The sequence below is a fragment of the Stegastes partitus genome, unplaced genomic scaffold (genome assembly GCF_000690725.1).
Source record: "Stegastes partitus isolate 25-593 unplaced genomic scaffold, Stegastes_partitus-1.0.2 Scaffold38, whole genome shotgun sequence".
Lineage (NCBI taxonomy): Eukaryota > Metazoa > Chordata > Actinopteri > Pomacentridae > Stegastes > Stegastes partitus.
In genome coordinates this window covers 80,345-102,660 of record NW_007577769.1, presented here as the reverse complement: position 1 = coordinate 102,660, position 22,316 = coordinate 80,345, and the positions used below count along the sequence as shown (strand labels likewise).

The window sequence follows — 22,316 nt, the reverse complement described above, 5'->3', positions numbered from 1 at the left end:
CACTGCCTTCAAATGTGAGTTAACTGCACTAAGGTTGATTAGTTACTTTAAAGTCATTCTGTGAGCCAAGAAAGTGGAAAACTGGCTGAACTGATTTTACCCAATCTGAAAAAAAACAAGTTAAATAAACTCAAGTTATTAAGTTGACTTTACTAGTCACATAAATAATGGTTACAGAAGAAAGGCTTTTCTTTTGCAGTTCTTTAACTTTAACGGCTTTCTTCTTCATTTGGCACTTCTCTTACAGCCTCAGTAATTGAAGGCATTTTGAACAATTAAAGGCAACCTGTGACGCTATACCCAGCAACACTGACAACAGTGATACATCTGCAGACGGATGGACTGAATTCCATTATCTATACCATTATCATGGTTAGAATTGCTTTGAATAATGTAAAAGAAACAATCAGAACTTAATTAAAACATATAATAAAGACACAGAACAAGTTTACACCATCCTGGGAAGTCTGCATATATTCTACCTTTGATTCTTAATAACCTAATTTCAGGAGCTGCTGTTCAATCACTGAACACATTATGTTCTGTTTAAATGCCTAAAGTTATAAGAACTCTTATCTTTAAGTTAAAAAGCAATTTGAAAATACATTTAGAAAGAAATATAAACAGAAACAAGCACAACTAATATATTTACATTCAGTAAACTTGAAAAGATTCATTGATTTGACTAAATTTCTTCATGATATTTTACAGTGTAGCCCAAATGGTTGTATCCAGAAAACATCTTCAAACTCTTCATAAAGCACTTTTAGGACTTAGAACATAAAATAAGTCAGTTACAAACATTTTAGTAAGCTTCTGGAATTCCGTACAAGTCTAAAATCCACGTATTTATTAATACAATACACATACACAGAAATGGGTATTTATGTAATAAAGATATGTTAAGTAGGCTTACTTTTCAGTCAGGCAGATTTAAGGCCACACCTCCGTGCGGGTCCTCAGCACACGGTTCTGTTTACAACACGTCACCAGGAAATACCTTTGGTGCCAAAATGTTGAGACAGGTAAGCGATGCAAAGTTTGTGACTGTTTAGAAGCGATGCTTTTAAATTGAATGCGGTATAGCACATCTTACTTGTTGTTTTCAACTTTAATATTACTCATGTATTGGACTGAAATTACAAACTAAGCTGAGAAGCAGCCAAATACCTGCTCGGTGTGTTTTAGCCATTAGCGTTAATGTGTTTTTCTGTTTCTAGGACTCCCAAGACGCTCCTCTTTTTGGTGAAGAGGACGCAGGGATAAGAAAGTCTAAAATTAAGTATGGTGTGTTTATATCTATCGGTCCACTATTCTAACCAAATTTAACCTTTATTTTAAATAGTACTAATGTAATGTCGGTGTGTTTTTCAGACATCCTCTGGCCTCCTTCTTCCACCTGTTCTTCAGAACCAGTGCCATCGTGGTCTACTTACTGTGCGACATCCTCAGCAGTCAGTTCATCATCTGTATGGTCACCATCATCCTTCTGCTGTCATGTGACTTCTGGACTGTCAAGGTGACTATTTTTAGGTGTACTACATAAATTTAGCGCGAAAAATTGATAAGTCATGCCTGACATCTGCACAAGATATTAATGATTTGTCTGACTTACTAACCTGTCAATTATTTTTTTTAAGCAACTAATTAGTGTTTTGTTTCAAAAACATCTTAATGGTAGAAACCATTCAGGAATTCATGTAGTTGTAGGTAATGCATTGCCATAGCTTGTTTCCTTATTTTGTGAATATTTAAACAAAGATAAAGATAAAGATAAAGATAAACTTTATTCATCCCGAAGGAAATTGTTTTGCCAGAGTACAGTTAAATTCCAAATAAGAATAAAAATAAAAGTAAAGGTGTATATTGTAATGAATCAAATAAAAGCTTACAGACGTCTTCCTTGGTTTGTAGAATGTATCTGGCAGATTGTTGGTGGGTCTTCGGTGGTGGAATCACGTGGATGCAGCGGGCAGGAGCCACTGGGTGTTTGAGTCAAGGAAGGTAAGCTTAGTAGTTATTAAAGTCAATACTGTGCCGCTTTTCAGCAAATTAATTGAAGTCTTACGTGTTCCCAGAATGTGTCTTTCAATCTTTCAACTTAAACTACTTGAAAGATAATCAAGTTTATAATGACTGTATGACCACTGGTAACTGGTTGTAGCCTCCTGCTCAGTGAGCTGTTTCAGTGTCTGTAGCTTTAGATGCAGCTGGTCTGCTGCTGTCCACACCCCCTTCAGGAACAAGATGCTCTCTGCGTCTGTGATTGACTACACAGAGCTGCACAGTTAATCACATTGCAGCCGACAAATCATTTGCTATTATATCTTCGTACGTATTGGGAAATTGGCTGTATTAAAATGTAGTATGTGTGACCAGGAGAGAAGCAAACACATGTTAACGCCGGCTGGGTTGCACTGAAGCACAGATGGTGGCAGAAAAACACAGTGATTGGTTACAAATATGTCTGACAGTTCCATTATTTCTGAATGCTCCTTAGAAACTTAGAATTTATTATTACAGCATTTCTTTAACAGCTCCAAGTTTTTAAGATATACACGACACAATAGAAATGGATTTTCACCACAATGGACATTTACCTGCATAAATTACTTGCTGAGTAGCTGTTTGCACAGAACTCTTTTCAGCTCAAGAAGAGGCAAAAGCAAGGTTTTCCATATGAAACATGCACCTGCAAAGACAAGAAAAGAGCAAAAACATTCTCTTTATGCTTACCAGTTTACATACATTTGCTTTTTATGATTAAATTTGATATTGACAGCAAACAACTTCAATAAAAGAAATCTCACTAAGTATTGGGATGCTCAAAAAGACATGCATTCTGGCCTGCAGTTTGCAGATAATAGAGTGCATCTCTCATTTCTTTGACAGACTTCACCTTTCAGGGTAATAAATGTAATCATTGTTAAGCATTTCTACCGTGTAATGTAGCTGCATAACCTTACTGAACAATGGAGGGCAGTGTAACACATAGCAGCTGCATTGTCATCTTGATCATACAGCTCAATGGGGATATTTGACACGTTTTCTTTGATTTGTATTAACTGAACTTTAACCTTGGATACTTTTTTTTTTTTTTAAACAGACACACAGAGCAAACACGACATCCACTGCCGACTCGCGGATCTTCTGGCTTGGACTCATCGTGTGCCCCGTCTTCTGGATCATTTTTGTGTTTAGCACCATCTTCTCTTTCAAGATTAAATGGCTGGTCAGTTCAGGGTGTTTGTATGTATAGGCCTGATGAATTTCTGTCAGTCTAAGTTGCTGCTAGTCATTGGTTCACGTCTCATTCTCTATTTGTTGCCCCCAGGCTGTGGTAATAATGGGCTTGGTTTTACAATGGGCCAACTTGTACGGCTATGTCAGATGCAAAGTGGGTGGAAAGTCCAACCTGAGAAACATGGCAAAGAACTTCCTTGGTGTCCAGATTCTTCAACAGGTATGTGAAATGTCATCCAAACCTTGCCCTTCCATATTTTTGTCCACAGTATTATTATTACATTCATATTTTATTTGTTTTTTCACCAAAGGCAATGAAGAAAAAGGAGAGACCTTGAGGTGGATGCATGGAGATTATGTGGAGCATGATGGAGTTCAACACTTGATGGGCTCATTGCATTTACTTTATTCCCATTGAAAAGGTGGCTGGGCTTTTTTGGGAGAGGATGTATGGTTTGTTTAAATTTCACCTCATTTATCCTACCAGGACTTAAGAAGGTAATGTGTGAAGAGGTTTGGCTGTAAGTTCTGCACTTAAAATCTAAGCAATAACTTGTTTCACAGGTATCATTCCTGTTGGTTTGCTGCTTTTGTGATTTAAAAAACAACTTCAGTCATTGTCTTTAAAATGATTGTTTACTGTATATTGTAAAAAGGAAATTTTGGGAACAAGTATGGAGATAGTTGTTACCTTATTGTGGCTGCTAATCAACTCTAGGTTGTGGATAATCCTTTAAAATTAAGCTTTATGTTTTTTACTGAAAGGTTTGTTATAAATGACATTGTAGGGATAAAATTATACTTTATAAAGATTAAAATATTTTGAACTGAATGCTTCTTTGATACATTTTCATATGAAAAAAGGTAATTTTCTGATGGGAAATTGTGTTTTACAAATAGCATAATAAAGGTTTTCTATCATTTTGGACTGGAAATGTCAATCTTTCTAATTGCTCATTGCAAATATATTTACTGCATCAGAACACCGTAACAAAGTAGTTTTATGGTGGCGTAAGAGGATATAAAACATCATAATTTAGATGTCGATTACATCAGTATATTCACGCTTCATTAGCTGCCCATCAGCTGTTTTGCTTTTATGGTGGACATAAAGAGAGATAATATTCATCTCATGCTGAAATCCTGCTGGTTTGGTTTATCTCATCAGGTCTAGATCAGAGGAGCTGGGTGGGGAATCACGTTAATGTGAAGGCTGCAGTGTGTTGCCAGGGAATGATTCAGCCACAAGGTGGCATCCCAGGAGCTTCACTGTTTAGCCCATTGTGATCCAGCACTTAAGTACATTTGACTTTCTTCTTGTATTTACTACGTTTGCATTTACAGTATGTCCACCAAAGAGCACGTTATTGCATTTACTTAGGTCGACATACTGTAATGTTAACACATTATTATTATGGGATGAAATTCCCTTGGTGTAACATCTTGGAATTCTGCCATCCAAGTCCTTAAGCAGATGTGGTTAAATATTGAGCAAATCCTCTTGAATAAAATGTGCATGTTCTAGGGTTGATGGGCCAATTTTGTTATCAATCAACCTGTCCCAGTATACAATCATTTCATATATTCACCATGTGATGTAACTGATTAAAAAAAAAGAAAACAGAAATCGGGAGAAAGATGAAATTAGTTTATTTTTGGATTTTTCAGAACCTCAGTTTTGCTAAACATCCAGAGACAAACTATAACAAACCTGTAATGTTTTGCATATAATAGTATATGTGAGATAAATATGGCTGAATAAATATTGTGTACTTGGTTTTAGCGGGTCAGGACTTGCAATAACAGACAATTAGTAGTTCTCTTCATACCAGAAATCAAAATGGTTGACCGAGCATGTATACTTGACCATCACAGTAGTCATGGCAACAAAGTATGTAATGCCTAAAATGAAATAGAACCAGAAGAAGATCTTGTCCAATAAGTTGGCAATCCTCTGGTGCTGCTCCTTTTCCACCTCTTTGGTATCAAGGGCCTCCAAGAACTTGACCACCTTTCTGAGTGTTTCAGTGTTCTCCTGTGAGGCATCCAGCTGTATGACGCTGATGTCAGCCTTGGCTTCTGTGAAGACTGAAGAAACAATTAGATCAAAAATCAAGGCTCAGTGAGCATCAAAACACCCTCTTCAGTGTCAAAACAACAAGTCTTCCTCACCCTCATCCTGTTTCTCTTCCTTGCTCTTTCTGTTTTTCGGCGCTGGTCCTTTGGACCAGCAGCAGAGGATGAGGCTGCCATCCTGGGCTACCCTCGTCAGCAGCAGGGACACCAGCATGCTCAACACCAGGAGGATCAGGCAAATACAGAAGTGGGTTCCTACAGACACAGATGTATGTTTAGACTGTGATGCTGCTTGGATATTTTTCCTGCATCTTCTTATGTTTATGTGCAGCACGACTCACGGATGACGGGGCTGCATGTGCTGTCGCCAGGCAGCTGATCATTGAGGATGTTGAGGAACATGGTGAAGCTCAACACCAGAGTAACTTTGAAAGAGTTGCGTTCACCGCCTCCCAGTGGTAGAGCAAAGCTGACCATGTCCGCCAAGATGATGAGAATACTGGGCAGCAGCAGCGTTATGAAAGGGTTGGTATGCTTGATGCGGAGTGATACCTTTGGAGCATAAAAGACATCGTTGAAACAATTTAAAAACTGCTTTTTCTTTTCTTTTTTATTTTTTTAGAACTCCATCATACATTTTGTTGGTGGTGGAAATAGTAAATACTCATGCAAAGGGGTGGTAGAAGGCAAGTTGTTTATTTAGGCAATGTTCCAGTGGAGATATGAAGAGGACGTTCCGTCTTGGGCTGCTTGGACATTTTTCTTAGTAAATGTTACAAAATAATGAGGTTCATTATAATTTCCCAGAGATTGCCCAAAATGATTCATTGCTCAACTTGTATCATTTGTCCAACCATAAAACTCAAACACATTACACTTCCCATCAGAAAAGCAACCAGTCGTCACATCTGAGAGACCGTGACCAGAGAACGTTTATCATTTGAGCTCAAAGGTTTTGTGTTGATCGACTTATCTGACTTTGTTTGAGCATTCATCCATCCATTATCTATACACCGCTTAATCCTCATTAGGGTCACGGGGGGGCTGGAGTCTATCCCAGCAGACTTAGGGCGAAGGCAGGGGACACCCTGGACAAGTCACCAGTCTATCACAGGGCTACACTTACAGACAGACAACCAAGCACACTCACATTCACACCTACGGACAATTTAGAATCACCAATTAACCTCAACATGTTTTTGGACTGTGTGGGAGGAAGCCGGAGAACCCGGAGAGAACCCACGCTGCACGGGGAGAACATGCAAACTCCACGCAGAAAGATTCCGGTGCAACCTTCTTGCTGCGAGGCAACAGTGCTACCAACTGTGCCACCTGCAGCCCTTGTTTGAGCATTCCTATTTTAATTATAAATGATAATTCAAGAACTTACCATGATGTAATTGCGGTCGTCTCGTTGTTTCCGGAAGGCCACATCTTCAGTTTGCCAATCTCCGTGGGCTCCATCAACCATCTTCAACACACCAAGTGCCAGCTTCGTACCACATCCTGAATTAAATACAACCTTGTTTGTTTTTAACTGAAGCCATGTCATAAATACCCACTGATGTTTAGTATCTGAATCAATATGTCTAGTGTAATAATTGCAAAGGCAACACATAAATAGTCAAATGCATACATTTGGTAGCACAAGTGCTGCATTAACCGCCTTATATTGAGGTTGTTAAAGAAATGCTGCGGTCCTCTATGTTTTTGCTTTTGCTTTTCACCCTTAATAACACAATAGTACGACAACAGTAAAATAACTGAAATGCCATTTAAATGATTGTACATTTTAAATTAAAGACAACTGCAACAACTAGTCGGGAACATAGTTAAAACGATGACTGATGATGATCATGGTTGTTCCAAATGTTTAATATAGCATTAATGTGATATTAATTTATTAGGATTATTTTCAGTCAATTGCTGAGCTCACCATCAGTGGACCAGGCTTGGATTGCGACAGGACACTGGTCAGCAGCGAAGGGATAGTTGAACAGGTTGACTTCACAGTTGACCTCCGCGTTGATGATCACATTGTGCTTCACAGTGCCGTTGTTGTACACCAGCAGATCACGAGAGCTGTGCTGCATAGTTGCTACTATTCTACAGACCAGAGGTAGCAGGTGTCTCAAAGGAATTTCAAGAAATGCATGAATTGACTTTGTCATAATAACTGACGGTCTCTTGCTGTGTATCTAACTTACCCGTTTGTTACATGGAGCTCTGGGGTCCAGATTTTTGCTACTGGGAGAATCACTTCTTCGACCGGGTATTTTGATGTGTTCCATGTCAGCTCAGGATCTATCCACACCTGTGTTTTAAAATCAAGATCACTGTGATAGAAACACTGTTTGTCTATCACTTTATTGATTTCAAAGTATCGTTAAACTTACAAGTACGGCTTGCAGGCGAATAATCAGGCGGAGATTCTTTGTATCCTGTTCAAAAGATAAAAGGTCAGAGAGAGCTGATGGAAAAGTTGAAATAGTTCATCTGCATGTGTTCCTGTTTCTTAAAATAGTGTTCAGTTAAATTGATTTTTTTTAAGGCATGTTATGTTTAGCTAATCTAATTTTATATCAACAAATACCACCAACACAAAATAAAGATATTTAAAACAATCGAGGGTAACCACACATAGAAGAAGCTGAACTCACCTTTTTGTCATGTTTGAGATCATAAAGGAGAAAAAATGAACTTCACTGTAAAATACACATAAAAATACTTACAACTGACAGAGTTTGGTACTCAAGGAATGGCACAAAAATCGGTTTAGTGCAGTTGTCCTCCTGTGGCTGAGAAAGAACTTCTTTGGCGATCAACGTTTGAGCCAGACATCGGCGACTTGTGCAGCTGGGTGTGGCAAGTTCTGAACCTAAAATTGGGAATCGCTTGAATAATTTTAGAAATACTCCTTCAAACCTACCTTTAGCTTCTTAAAGTGATTTCAACAAATGTTCCCCACAATATAGTTAAATCATACTTACCTACAGTTAGTAAACTCAATAGGAAGATTGCCTTCTCCACATTGTGGACCGGAAATTTCAACATTTCTAACAGCAACTATTAGGCCTCATATACAACTAATAAATACAGATTTACTGACAGCTGTGTGCCGCTTTACTCTTCACCATCCCTGTCGTCTTTCTTTCTCTTGGTTTGAGCCCAACATGACGCTTATATAGACCTGTTCTCATGACGTTTGACCCCATATTCACAGCAAGGAAGGGACAACATAAGCATGATTTAAGAGAATACGCACAATAGCTTTTAAGAATACCATCGCGTGTTTAATTACAGAACATGTAATCCTCTGCAAACAGTCAGAACATGAGTCTAATTACTGGCTCAGTGTGTTTACCTGCCTGCAGACCCAGATCGCACCAGCTGCTATTTGTCACTACAGCTGGCTGAAACTGTGGCTGCCATACAGAAGGGTGGGGTAATAGAGACGTGAGTGTACCATGGCGCTTCACTCATGGATGCAGGACAAAGACTTGTGTGGTTTCAATGCAGCTGAGGAAAGGCGTGGCAATTAAAAACACTTTGTTTTGACAGCTGGATGATGAATTCATGTTTTATTATTTGTTCTTTTTGCCACTTATTATATTTGTAAATTGACTCACGAGGTTATATGAGGTTAGTTCTAAATTATAAAATGTGCTCGCACAGTATATATTTCTCAAATGTACAAATGTCGTGGCTATAATGGTGTAGAAATGTAAAATATACATGTAGGGGGGGAAAAAATGAACCAGATGTCTCAATCTTAGGCGCTATTGGTGTGTCTGGACTTAAATCAAGCTCATCATGAGGAAAGGGGGAGATCATTTTCAGCTGTACATTGACTTTTTCATGGTTATAGCTTGGATTGGGTTCATAGATTGAAGTCATGATCTCACCTCCCTATGTGTTGCCACCATCTTGCTGGGTTTGACTCTGACTCCACCAGTTTTGTGGAACCATTAGCATCCTGCAAACATTTGGAAACACTTGCTAATTTAACACTCTTTCAGGAGCTTTCTTTGACCATCCAGTGAGACAGTGGCAACCCTGAGTTTTTGTTGAGTGATTGTCTGGTTTCAGTTTCCGCTCGATGTCCCTTCCTTTGTGTGCTTGTTACATTTCACGTTTACTTCAGAATACCAGAATATTCCATCAGTGTCATTGCACAACATAAACCAGCGAACAAAGTGGATGTGGCCTTCATTCTGGCACGTTGTACCCACCATCATCGCTCTTTGATTTTGCCGTATTCACTTATTTACAGGGCAGCTTGTAATCTCTCCAAGTTCTTCCTTATTATGCCTTGCACTCTGAACTTCCTCCATTCAAGCCAACTTCTTCATCACTAATGCTGCAGCAGCAGAATGTGTTTCGTTTGAATCACAACCACATAGTCTTTTCCTATTTAGTACTGAAAAGCTTCTTATGAAAATGTTTTGCTGTGAACACCTTACATGTTCAATTTTGACTCCTTAGATACATGCATGTCATTATTTGTGGGTCTGTTTGGGCCACATCAGTCTACCCCTGCCCTGTTTCCCTCAAATTTCTGTTATTAAAATATGATTCGATTTGCATTGTTGGATGTTTGTGTGGTGTCTTAAAAAAAACCCAACGGCTGGGCAACTTGAAGTGTGGAACATTTAAATCAATGCAGTTCAATCTGCTGCCCTGTAACTGTCATAGTTGGGTATTTTTAGAACTGTAGTAAAAGAATTATCCTATTTGCTGTCACTTATTGATTCTAAAGCTGCTGCTTCCTGGGAATGACACTACTGAACTCTTCTTTCCAGGTTATCTCTCAGAGGAATGTCTCTTATCTTTGTCTTCACACATCATCTTGAAAAAAACAAACCAATAGACGGTGAATCAGGTGAGTTTTAAAGGCGAGGGGGGGAAATCGTGTTCTATTTTTAAAAACACAACAAGGTTGTTTTGATGTAGTTGACCACTTTGTAACAGCTTTGCTTGCTCTTATGGCTGCAATAAATGTGGTTTATCAGTTAGCGCGTCCTGGCGGTGCAGTTGTGATCTTTCTTGTCTTATCAGAACTAAATTGAGGACAATCGAGACAAAGAAAATCCTTGCGCCAATGACGTCTCCACCTGATTGAGCAAAGGTTAACTTCCTGTCTAATGAATCACGGAAATTTTAAGGGAAATGACTGAAATAGGCATACCTGAAAAATAACCTGCAGAAGAAATCAGCAGCATATCTCAGCTTTTACTAACTAGTGGAAGGCTCTTTAGGTTACACAACTTCTGTGTCATCGTCTTGGGACAAACTGTTTCAGACAGGACGGGACATTTGAAGTCTTTGTCTCGAGGAATCTTTAAAATATTCCACAGGTCATAAATCCTTCTGGACTATCCAATAAGGTTTCAGAGAGAAACAATTACTCTGATATCTGAACAAGTGGGACTTTGCCTCAGGACCAGGCCAGCCCCCTACAATGTCACACTCTGGAACCAGCTGAACGCAGAGGTTATTTCAGCTGGGCAACACATTGTCGAATGCAGGAAAGATCTGATGGACTTCTGTGACACCCGACATACTCTCTACTCTGCAAGTAAGTTGAACATTGGGATATTTGTGCTTGTTTTAGGGTATGTTAAAGGGCTACTTAATAAACAAGAATACTGCTGGTATTGTAATATCACATTGCTATGCAAAGGACAAATACAACAATTGCTTTTGTGTTTCTACGAAAGTTGCATATTGATAAAAATGCTTACAGTATCTTTTAGCACCGACTAAAAGCTGGTAGGCTACTTAAAAATATTAAAAAGAACAGACAAATGCAACCTTACTATTTCTGCAGAAAAAGCCACAAAAAAAAGCAGAAAATAATGTCGCTTCCAGTTATAATAAGTAAACATAACAGCGTAAAATATGTAAAAACAAATCTTCACGCGCTTAAATGATAAAATACCATAACTCACAGAGGAGTCATGACATAAACAAACAACTGCTGAATTTCAAAGTGAGACTCAAGCGTACTCATCTCATGTGTCTTCCTCCAGCACAGAGTGGTTCTATGGAGTCTGTCATGACAGACTGAAAAAAGACAGAAAAAGGTTAAGAAGCCAAAACATGAAAAATGAAAATAAGTAATGACAAAAATATATAAACTTGCAAAGAAAGAAAGTGCTGTCAGAAATTATGCCACGGGAACAAAGCAGCAAACTTATAGTAGCTATAAAGGCATGGTAAAATAAAGACTGGAACCATCACAACAGTTTAGGCTGTTCTTGGTAAAAATGTGACTCCGTCTGTGCTGAAGGTTGGGCAGGTGGTTCAGTCACCTTTTTCCTAGAATTCATTGTCCTTGTCCATGGACCTGCATAAAACTTTGATTACTACAACTCAAGTTTTAACCTATTTACAACACATAATGACCTGGTAATTGTATGTTACTCTATGCATATTTCACCTAATTATCAAATAATGATAATTGAACATTACTGAGCATTTATTAAATTCAGTTATTGGACTGTGATTTAAGTGTTTGAGCAGCGCTGCTGCTCAGGAGCTTGTGCATAATGATGCACACAATCTTTGACTTTTTCAGTCTCTGAGTGTTTTTTTTTGTTTACTTGTTTACTGACTACCTCTTGATCCACAGCAGCTCACTCAAACTACAACAAAATCTGTTTTAAAGATTGCATTTGCCACTCTTGCGCAAACAACCTAACCAAGGCAGTTTGGAGGTGTAAAATCAGAACTATTGAGCAGTTTATTTGTCATAAACTGAGATAAGCATAAGGTACGTGTTCTCATCTGACTCAATTAAGCAATAAAACCTCTGACTGACTGGCAGGAAGGACATGGTGTGAAAAATAACTACTGATTTAACAGTGAGTGTGTTCCACATTTAACTTGATAGCAAAGCTTTTATCAGTCACAAGTCAAGTAGCTGCCCGATCACTAAAGCACAGAATAAGAAAGTGATATAAATGTCACAGCTTTATTATTTTATGAGTTACTGAAATGAAGGTAGCGTGGTTAAAATTTGACTTTTTAGGAAGCATTTGGAGGTGAGAGCTACTGGAGGTGGTTAGAGGATAATAATTTACCCTCATGAGGACAAAAATAGATGAATAACTGCACTGCACTGCACTGCACTGAGGTCAAGATTTTGCTTAATTAACTGAGACTTACTTTCGGATTCCTTGTGTCAGAGAACATAAACCGTTTACAACCACGCTTTTTTATTTCTTTACAATATGTCATTGTCAAAAGATTGCTCACTGTTCCCTTTAGTTGTTGATCTGGGTCACGTCTGGAAGACAGCACACTTGTCTCAGAGAAAACTCAGAGAGGTCATTTAGACAGATTAACCCTGACCCAAGGCCTCAGTTAATGTCATCAGATGGTCAAGGGCAAATATGTTTACATACTTGCAACTTGGAAGGTTTCCCTTTTTATCACGGTCAGCATGTATGTCTTGGTGGCCTTCCTCACTAGTCTCTTTCTTGCAGTTAGTCTTTTATGAAATCACATTTGTGTTAAAATGGTCGAACAAAACTTCTTGAACCTTTCATATCAACAAAGTCCATCAAATTGATGTGTGTAAAAATTTTTTTTTTTAAAGTATGCAGGACTGAGGAGGATGTATTGGCAGAAATGGAGCATAATATTTCTAATTCTGTTTTCATAAGTGTATTAGTGGTGTTCACTTGTTTGAAGTTTGCAACCTCACTGCTAGATGCCTCTAAATCCTACCCAGTAGATCTTTAAATCGATCAAAATTTCACACACAAAATGTTCAACAAAACCGCTGAGGCTGTGGATGTAGCTTTTGGATACTGTGGAGAAGTTGTGACATCCACAGAAACCAGAGAAACCTAAACATTTAGCTAAACATCCAGGCACAACAGCTGACACTTCTAAAAGTAAAAGACAGTAGCAGAGGTGTGTTGTCAGAACATCACATGATTTTTACGTGGCTCATACTTTACATAGGGACAGCAGTTTACTTTGTCCTGGCTAGATGAGTAGTAAATATCTGTACAAACTGAAGTACTACAGTGTGTAAAAGTGCACATAGGGTAAAATAGCAAAAAACAGTTTGTATTTTATAATCACGTCATAGACCTGATTTTGTTAGTAGGTGGATTCTGAGTTTGTTTTTTTTTACTTCATCTTATAACTAAGCCTTTACAAATAAGTATAACTATGAAATGCTGAAATTGATTTCAGTTCATTTCCATAACTGTGTTACTGATTCTGACCAAACTTAAACCTCTGCAAAATCCTTACATTACAGTATGTCAGATAGTTATGAGTTTTAATTCAATGCTTGAGTACTTTTAACATAACCCGCTGAATGAGAATGTCATAATGTGGGCATTAGAGGGAGCTTTTAGCACAAATGATTTGGACAGTGTCCAGGCTGCAAAAGAACTACCAGTAAATAATCAACCAGAGGGAAGTTTGTGATCTGGAAGTACGTTCTTCAGAGATCGCCTGAGGCGCTGCGTGACCGAGGCTGCTTGCTCAAACATGAAGGCTTCAGCTTAACAAACAAGTTGCAGAGGATTTTACATTTTAGTCACATGTAATGAGGAAAGTGCAGCTCATGAGTACACTGTCATGTTATTCAAGCTAAACATAAAAGGACAACTAACATCCTCATCTGCATTTCCATCTACCCCCTGTCTTTCTCCAGGAGACTGAATGGTAGGCCTGTCAAAATGAGCGCAGAAAGAGGCGAGCAGGTCATTGATACCCACTGTACCACCGTCCACACTCTGGGTGGGCAAAAGAGAAACAAGGAGAGGCAGCTCCGCTACATGCAGAAGGATGGCAGGTTCCCTGTGGTGTTTCAAAAGGCCCATAGAGACTGGAGCCCATATTTAACGGACATCTTCACCACTCTTGTGGAGATCCGCTGGCGGGTGGTGTTCCTCCTCTTTTCCCTTTCTTATGTTGTGTCATGGCTCCTTTTTGGTTTCATTTATTGGCTCATTGCCCATGTAAATGGAGACATTGACAATGTAGATAATAACCCATGTGTGGCACAGGTGCGTGGCTTCACTGGAGCCTTTTTGTTCTCAATGGAGACCCAGGCCACTATTGGCTATGGCTTCAGGGTAATGACTGAGAACTGTATGGTGGCTATTATTGTGGTGACAATTCAAGATATATTTAGCTGTCTTCTTGACACCATTGTCATTGGCATTGTCGTGGCTAAGATGGCATCTGCTCGGAAGAGAGCTCAGACGGTGGTTTTCAGCAGCTGCGCTGTGGTCAACCTGCGGGACGGGGCCCTGTGTCTGTCATGGCGCCTCGGGGACTTGAGAGGTAATCACATTCTGGAGGGGGTTGCCAGGGCTCAGTTAGTCCGCTATGTGAAAAAACCACTCGGCTTTGTTGTGATGTCATACCAAGACTTGGACATCCAGGACCGGAACATTGTCCTTGTCACACCAGCCACCCTTATTCACAAGCTGGAGCCGGGCAGCCCCCTCTACAGCCTGGGCCCTGATGACCTGCAGGAGGACTACTTTGAGCTGGTGGTGTCTTTCACCTACACTGGTGACTCCACGGGCATGCTCCACCAGACACGAACCTCCTACACATCCACAGACATCCGCTGGGGCCAGTGTTTCCAGGACATACTGAAACGGGGCAAGAAGCACTACAAGGTGGACTACGCTCTGTTCAACGAGACCACGTGGGTGTCGGTGCCCTTCATCAGTGCAGAAGAATATGACAGGAGGAGGCGTCCAGTAGAGGGCAGCCCACTCTTACCATCTGTCAAGAGCAATGGACACAGAAATGCTTGTCAGGTGAATCTTGACATCACTGAGGAGGTGCTGCACCAAACCTTTTTGTAGAATAACAAACAAAAAAAAATCAATGCATAACCTGCAATGAATTGCAGTGCATGGGGAACTGTTGAATACAAATGGTGTGATTAGCTGTTCTCTTATAAATATGTTTATATGTGAATTTTTAGCCTGTAATAATTTGATGTTTCTTTATGCTTTAAAATTATGACCACAAATGTAAGTCAAATAAAGCCTGAAAAGCCTTCTCTGTCATTTCAAGAAATCTTTTACCCATGATTACTAGAGAGGGCTGCAGGGTGGCGCAGTTGGTAGCCTCGCAGCAAGAAGGTCGCCGGTTCGCGTCCCGGTGGGGGCACCGGAATCTTTCTGCGTGGAGTTTGCATGTTCTCCCCGTGCAGCGTGGGTTCTCTCCGGGTTCTCCCACTCAGTCCAAAAACATGTTGAGGTTAATTGGTGATTCTAAATTGTCCGTAGGTGTGAATGTGAGTGTGCTTGGTTGTCTGTCTCTAAGTGTGGCCCTGTGATAGACTGGCGACCTGTCCAGGGTGTCCCCAGCCTTCGCCCTAAGAGGGCTGGGATAGGCTCCAGCCCCCCGGCGACCCTAGTGAGGATTAAGCGGTGTATAGATGGATGATTACTAGAGGCTACTTGATGCTTGTGTGTCTCAATTCAAACCCCTTTGCAGGTCTATACTGCCACCCTGTGGTTTACACGCTCAACATCACTGCAACCTGGTCAATTTTATGAAAGACACCATTTACAGAACTCATTGTACACAATAATACCCAGGGTGTTTGCTTAAGACTCATGGACAAAAGAACAAACATGTTGCCAAACTCATCTATAAGTCATGCATTTCATCACTTTGACCACCTTCACAACTTACAAGCATGCATGTCTGTTGCAGCTCTGGTTCTGCACCGCAGGTACTGCTTATCTCCACTTTCAATATCAAGTTTTCAAAGAGTGCCTGTTATCACCTTGTCTCCCACTCCAGTGGATGATATACAGCCTCTCTGTGGACTCAGACCCTCAAACAGGCGCTGCAGCGTCTCATTGGCCGCCAGTGCGACGGGGGCGGGGACAGGCACACGTGTTTTTAAAGTCTGTCTTTGCAACGACAAATATCTTCTTCAGTATTGCTGGAGAGGGTTATGGCAGAATTTAGAGCTCCAGACAGGAAACCAGGAGAGCATAATAAAAGAGCCGCGAGAATAAAAAGAGAGGAGGAGGTGCGCATGTCTGGCGCATATGGGACTTATTACAACAAGGAAAGATTAGATTTGCGCTGCAAGGACCAACAGGTAGGTGTATGAAGCGGGAAAACGTTGTTTGCTGTGGGAAATATAAACTATTCATGTGCAGTGCAATTACAAAACTCTAAAAGTCGTGTGTGATGAGAAATTCACTGCACTTTTGAGAAGTGGTGTTTTATATGCTATAATTTAGTTTTCCACATCACTTTCTTTCATTTATTTATTTTTTTTTATTATTGTTGTTATTGTGATTATATTTATGGAATCTGTCTTAGAGGAAGGATGTTGATTGGATATTCTGCATTGCCCCTTTTCCTGATTTGAATTAATGATGTCTGTGCATGAGGTGCAGTTTTATAAAACTTAAAAAAAAAAACAACTTTAGAATTAAAAGTTTAAGATATTAATAAATAAGAATAACACAGAAAAGTGAAATTGCTCAAAACATATAATATTATAAAGCAACAAAGGTTGCAAAAGCATTTAATAAAAAATAAAAAAGCATCTGCTGAATGATTGGCCATAGTTATTGATTTGTGTAATAAAAAATAGAGCAGCTTTATGTAACCAGTTTCCATCTGCCTCAGCTGTTGGCTCCAACTGAGAACACATGCAAAACAAACAATCACAGGTTGTGCAGCCTCTGGAAGCCTTGGTCTGTCACCATGTAACAACCTGCAGCAATAAGTGATGTGATATAATGAGCAGATAAAAGCCAGCTCGGCGGTGCAATGGGAAAGAGAGAGGTCGTAATGCAACCAGAGTCAAAAGTTAGAGATGTGGTTTGCACAGGGAGGGTCACCAATGAGCGGTGAAGTGTGTGTTTGTTTGAATGTCACAGTAACACCAGAAATCTCACCTTAAAAAAAAAAAAAGGTTGACTGAATGGCCTGGATGCACATAAAATCCACCTGATATTGCTCTAGTTTTTTATCACTAAAATTATGCAAGTAATTTTTTGTATTTAGTATTTAGATGGAATCAACATTTTTACTCAAATAGAAAATGACTGAAACCCATTAAACCAAATGATTTGCCGTCCTTTGAGCCATGGATGAATGGAGCCCCATATTGTCAATAGTGTGAGTGACATGTTGCTATTTTTAGCAGTGACATCATTAGTTGAGAAAAACAAAGATCATTTAGGAAGACCATGTCCTGCGCATCTTACCGCACATGACTTTTTGAACATTTTCAGAACGGCTTAACGGGCACAAAATCAGATAGTAGAATGAAAACGATTTGTGCTGCGAATCAAGAGATTAGAGAGAGAGAGGAGGAAGATTTTTGACATCTGTGCTACACTTTCAACATGAGCAGTTCAGGACAATGAGAATATGTACTGAAATGGCCTCTGGACTTTAGTTAGGAATCTTTTCCACTTGGACACATTAGAAAAAAAACTCAGATGAGATAGTTAAAAAAAATGGAGGCGGGGAGTTATTTTGGCACAAGCACAGCATGTCTGGCTGTCCACAGCCTTTTGTAGCCTGTGGTGTTGTATTTTAATGGACCTCTCATGCCACACACACCAAGTCAATAGCTTGTCTAATTTAGCTGCCCTTGTTGTTCTATTACATATAATGCAAGGTTACTGGTTCATTAATTGTGGTTCAATGTAACTCTACACTTACACAATAATTAAATGCAATAATGAGTGAATATGCAGTTTTTTTTGACAACATATAACTTTATGATTGTCTGTGTAGAGTTTAGAGACACGTCTGCACAGAGCTCAGACTTGTACTGTGTCTTTGCTCCAGTGGCTCACTAGATTAACATAAAGTTGATCTGTAATTTGACTCAGCTCCCTATGGACGGACCTGCCTAATTAATACTTAGATTAAGCAGTGTAAACATGACAGTGTAAACTGACAGTAGACACTCAATGCATTCACTGTATCTCTGACTGCCCGTCATACATTTTTAATACATTGCCTGTGTATGCAAGAACGGTGCTGCAAACATTGAGTGTACACTGCATTATTTAGACTGCAGGTAACCACATACCCATATGTACTGATCTTTGCTCTGGTTTCTGCCAATTACTTTAAAACTGTTTTTCTCTCTCTCTCTGTATTTTCCACAGCCCACTTTACTGATGAGGTCCAAAGCAGGCGTCAGAGAGGTGTGACCCGCTCTCACTTACGGTGCATAGCACTGCCACAGAAGCACAGGTCCGGTCTTCCCTGTTCCCCACAGGATTGAGTCCTGTTGTCCACATTTTCTGCTTGAGTTTGTCCCCGGGATCATTCAAAACTGTTTCTCCAACGCTTCTACCAAAAACTTAGACTGTTTTCCAAAGCAGAATCGGCCCAGCCCTCCCAGGTGGAAGTGATGGGGAGTGTGCGAAGCCACCGTTACAGCATTGTGTCCTCTGAGGAAGACGGCATGAAGCTGGCTACTATTGCCGTCCCCAATGGCTACGGAAATGGCAATGTCAACAAGGGGCACACAGAGCACCAGCGTCAGAGTCGCTTCGTCAGAAAGGACGGCCACTGCAATGTGCAGTTTATCAATATGAGTGAGAAAGGCCAGCGCTACCTGGCAGATATCTTCACCACTTGTGTGGACATTCGCTGGCGCTGGATGCTGCTGATATTCTGCCTTTCTTTCCTGTTGTCGTGGTTGTTTTTTGGCTTTGTCTTCTGGGTAGTGGCCCTCTCTTACGGGGATTTAGAGAATGAAACTCAGATGTGTGTTTCCAATGTGGACAGCTTTACCGCTGCCTTTTTATTCTCTGTGGAGACACAGACCACAATTGGCTACGGCTATCGCTATGTGACAGAGGAGTGCCCCATTGCTGTTTTTATGGTGGTCTTCCAAAGCATTGTGGGCTGCATCATTGATGCTTTTATCATCGGTGCTGTCATGGCTAAGATGGCAAAGCCCAAGAAGAGGAACGAGACCCTTGTGTTCAGCCACTATGCTACAGTGGCCATGAGGGATGGCAAACTTTGCTTGATGTGGCGGGTGGGGAACCTGAGGAAGAGTCACCTGGTGGAGGCCCATGTCAGAGCCCAGCTCCTCAAATCCCGCACCACTGCTGAGGGAGAGTTCATCCCTCTGGACCAGGTAGACATCGACGTGGGCTTTGACAGTGGCATAGACAGAATCTTCCTGGTGTCTCCAATTACCATTGTGCATGAGATTGATGAGGACAGCCCATTCTATGAGATGAGCAAACAGGAGTTGGAAACGGCCGAGTTTGAGATCGTAGTGATTCTGGAGGGCATGGTCGAGGCTACAGCCATGACTACTCAGTGTCGGAGCTCCTATGTGGCCAGCGAGATTCTCTGGGGCCACCGTTTCGAGCCGGTGCTCTTTGAAGAAAAGAACTACTACAAAGTGGACTACTCTCGGTTTGACAACACCTACGAGGTGCCCAGCACGCCCAACTGCAGTGCCAGGGAACTGGCCGAGAAGAAGTCCAATGCCTCCAGCTCCAGGAACTCCTTTTGTTACGAGAACGAAGTGGCTCTCGAAAAGGTTGAGATGGAGGAGGAGGAGTTTGAGGAGGAGGAAAACAGGGTAATGAGGGGGGCTGAGGTGTGTACACTTGAGGATACAAACACAGATGTTGTGTCAGACTCTGAATGCAATCTGGACTCCTTGCCTTTAGAATCCACGCCTTTGACGGCAGAATCTGAAATATGACTGGAGGTATAAAGAAGGTTTAAATACTACCACAGGGTATGTTAAAGTTTGCTTGAACTTTGGTCCTGATTGCTGTTTTTGAAATTGCATGACAGTTTGTAAGACTGTGATTTGAGTCCTCTATGCAGAAGCTCATGCACAACACAACAAAGCAAGTACAAACATCTTATACTGTTTATGGTGAGAGTGGTGATAAATGAACTGGCTGCATGGAGCAAGACAGATACAAATGGGTTAGATGCCTTCACTTCTGTTTATTTGCATATTGGATAACAGTATCAAAGGTACAATATTTAAGGAAAATAGCCTGCTGGGTTCAGAAAAATGATGACATTTGCTAATTTATTCAGTTGCATATTCCCAGTCTGCATTTTGTGCATTGAACATCCTGGGTGTAATAGGTTTGTTTTGTGGCATAATGTCACATGAGGTTTTGATTAGTAAAAAAATACTTTCATACATTTGATTAAGATTAAATTGAACCTGAAGTTTTAAGAATAGTTTCAAATGCCAACCATATTTTTTTTGTTTTTAACTATTTTAAGTTATACAATGTTGTTTTAGAGGCTACTGACAACATTTCTACAAGTTACACCACCAGCACAACAATAGGGTATCATTTGTTAATGAGCTGGTCTCATAGCAAAGATTTTTTTTTAACAGTCTTCTTCAGGGGGGGTGGTCTCATGGCGTGACGCGGGAAAAATGATGTCTTGCACAGATTGCGGGCGCGAGTGCACTATGCTCCTTAACCTATCATCTTTGTCTAAGTATAGCATCTTTTGCAATGTGTGCCTTAACAAAAGCTCCTGTAGAGGCACTCCGTTGGCGTGGCTTTGACTGAGCACACACTGCATTAGATGTCATGGGAAGAAGAAGCATTAGGACGTGATTCATTGTGCAGTACACTGCCACTTCTTTACAGGTCTTTGTGTCCTAATGTGCAATACTGTTCAGTGAGGGAAAGTGACACGAAGCTTGACCCTGAGCTAAGGCTATGAATGTTGACGATAAGTGCTGCTAAGTTACATATTGTATGTTTAGACAGAAATCTAGGAGCCATAATGTATTATTTGTCTTTTAAAGTATCTATTTCGAAGAGTGCAGATGCAGCCTTTAGTGTTATTTCTAGCTGTAGACAAGCATGACTCTGTCAGTGTGTTTTCCAAAGCTTTAGCGCACTTTCTTCCTCACCAGAGATTTTTTTTTTCCCCAAAAAGAGCAGAATTTTTTTTTTCTTTTTCAAAGCCAAATGTGTACATATATGTAAGAGACAACTGTAACTCTTCTGTTAGTTGACTTGACACCTTTTCCTCATCTAACAGAGGTTGGCTGTTGAAACACTGAATTGTTTAAATTGATAGTCAGCTTTATGTTAACATCAGTGTTCTTGGCATGGGAGACGTGCAGAATTTGGACACATCCTGATTAACCCTCTCTCTTCACCACTGCAGGTCTTGTGAAGTATTTTTTTTTTTTCTTTCTTAATGTGCCCTCGCTTTGTCTTATTAAAGATCAGGACTTATTTCACTTACAATCAGAAATCCTGAATGGATGGAGCACACTTGACTTCAGTCTTACGCTAGGCTGATCTTTACCTGTTACTCTAGGTGTTACTGTGGCACATTCAAGCTAGGATAATGTCAGTGGATTCCAGAACGCTTTAGTGCTTCTCTGGTAAAGAAATCTATTAAAGAATTTTATCTGTTCTCACACACTGACACTTTTCCTGTCTTAGGTCTATATTTTTCTACCAGGGTCTTCCCACCATCCTGCACAAACCAGAGCCTGTACACATTTTTTAAACAAATCTTTTGTAAATTATAATGCAAATACTGTAAATTGATATTGCAGTTGTTCAAAACTGTTTATGTCCTTTTTCAATAAAAACTAAAATTCATTTCGACGTTGATGCATTAATTGCAAACACCACATCATGACGCTATTTTGCCTGCATGCTCTTTGAACTGATTAACAGATAAAAACCCACCGTTCTCTGGGCAGGAAAATTTTTCCAAGAGCACGCATTCTGACCCAAAATGTGTGACATCTGGAGCTGCTGAGCTGAGTAAAGGCCTGTGTGACACATATGCTGCTACTCTAATTTGGAGCTGTGGCCCAAATTCGAGGCTGCTAGCTGTCAGAGCTCACATTGTTATTTACTATAATTCACCAAACTGACTCACTCTGGCTCTGTGAAAGCCCACAGAGGCCCCACGCTACATCTGTCGGCTCCACTGGAAGTCATTTTCAAAGACAGCAGTGGAAAGAACACCTC

At 40.3% G+C, this 22,316-nt stretch overlaps 4 protein-coding genes across 4 annotated transcripts; 3 read left to right on the top strand and 1 right to left on the bottom strand.

Moving 5' to 3' along the window:
• Positions 1-975: 975 nt before the first annotated feature.
• On the top strand, positions 976-4,164 carry LOC103373156 (Golgi apparatus membrane protein TVP23 homolog B). The gene is made up of 7 exons (XM_008302979.1): positions 976-1,025; positions 1,221-1,282; positions 1,375-1,519; positions 1,915-2,004; positions 3,107-3,232; positions 3,335-3,463; positions 3,555-4,164. The coding sequence occupies exons 1-7, from the start codon at positions 1,014-1,016 to the stop codon at positions 3,579-3,581; spliced, it is 591 nt and encodes a 196-aa protein (XP_008301201.1). The 5' UTR covers positions 976-1,013; the 3' UTR covers positions 3,582-4,164.
• An 889-nt stretch (positions 4,165-5,053) lies between these two features.
• LOC103373598 (zinc-activated ligand-gated ion channel) lies at positions 5,054-8,373 on the bottom strand. Its single transcript, XM_008303520.1, has 9 exons — positions 8,310-8,373; positions 8,052-8,191; positions 7,716-7,760; positions 7,527-7,633; positions 7,256-7,425; positions 6,710-6,825; positions 5,661-5,871; positions 5,416-5,574; positions 5,054-5,322 (listed from the first exon to the last, which is right to left on the bottom strand). The coding sequence occupies exons 1-9, from the start codon at positions 8,371-8,373 to the stop codon at positions 5,054-5,056; spliced, it is 1,281 nt and encodes a 426-aa protein (XP_008301742.1).
• A 5,651-nt stretch (positions 8,374-14,024) lies between these two features.
• LOC103373145 (inward rectifier potassium channel 16-like) lies at positions 14,025-15,170 on the top strand. Its single transcript, XM_008302968.1, has one exon. It carries the CDS (start codon positions 14,025-14,027, stop codon positions 15,168-15,170), a length of 1,146 nt encoding a protein of 381 aa, XP_008301190.1.
• A 1,124-nt stretch (positions 15,171-16,294) lies between these two features.
• Positions 16,295-21,938, top strand: LOC103373137 (inward rectifier potassium channel 2-like). The gene is made up of 2 exons (XM_008302958.1): positions 16,295-16,429; positions 18,471-21,938. Exon 2 carries the CDS (start codon positions 18,719-18,721, stop codon positions 20,036-20,038), a length of 1,320 nt encoding a protein of 439 aa, XP_008301180.1. The 5' UTR covers positions 16,295-16,429; positions 18,471-18,718; the 3' UTR covers positions 20,039-21,938.
• The last annotated feature ends 378 nt before the right edge of the window (positions 21,939-22,316 follow it).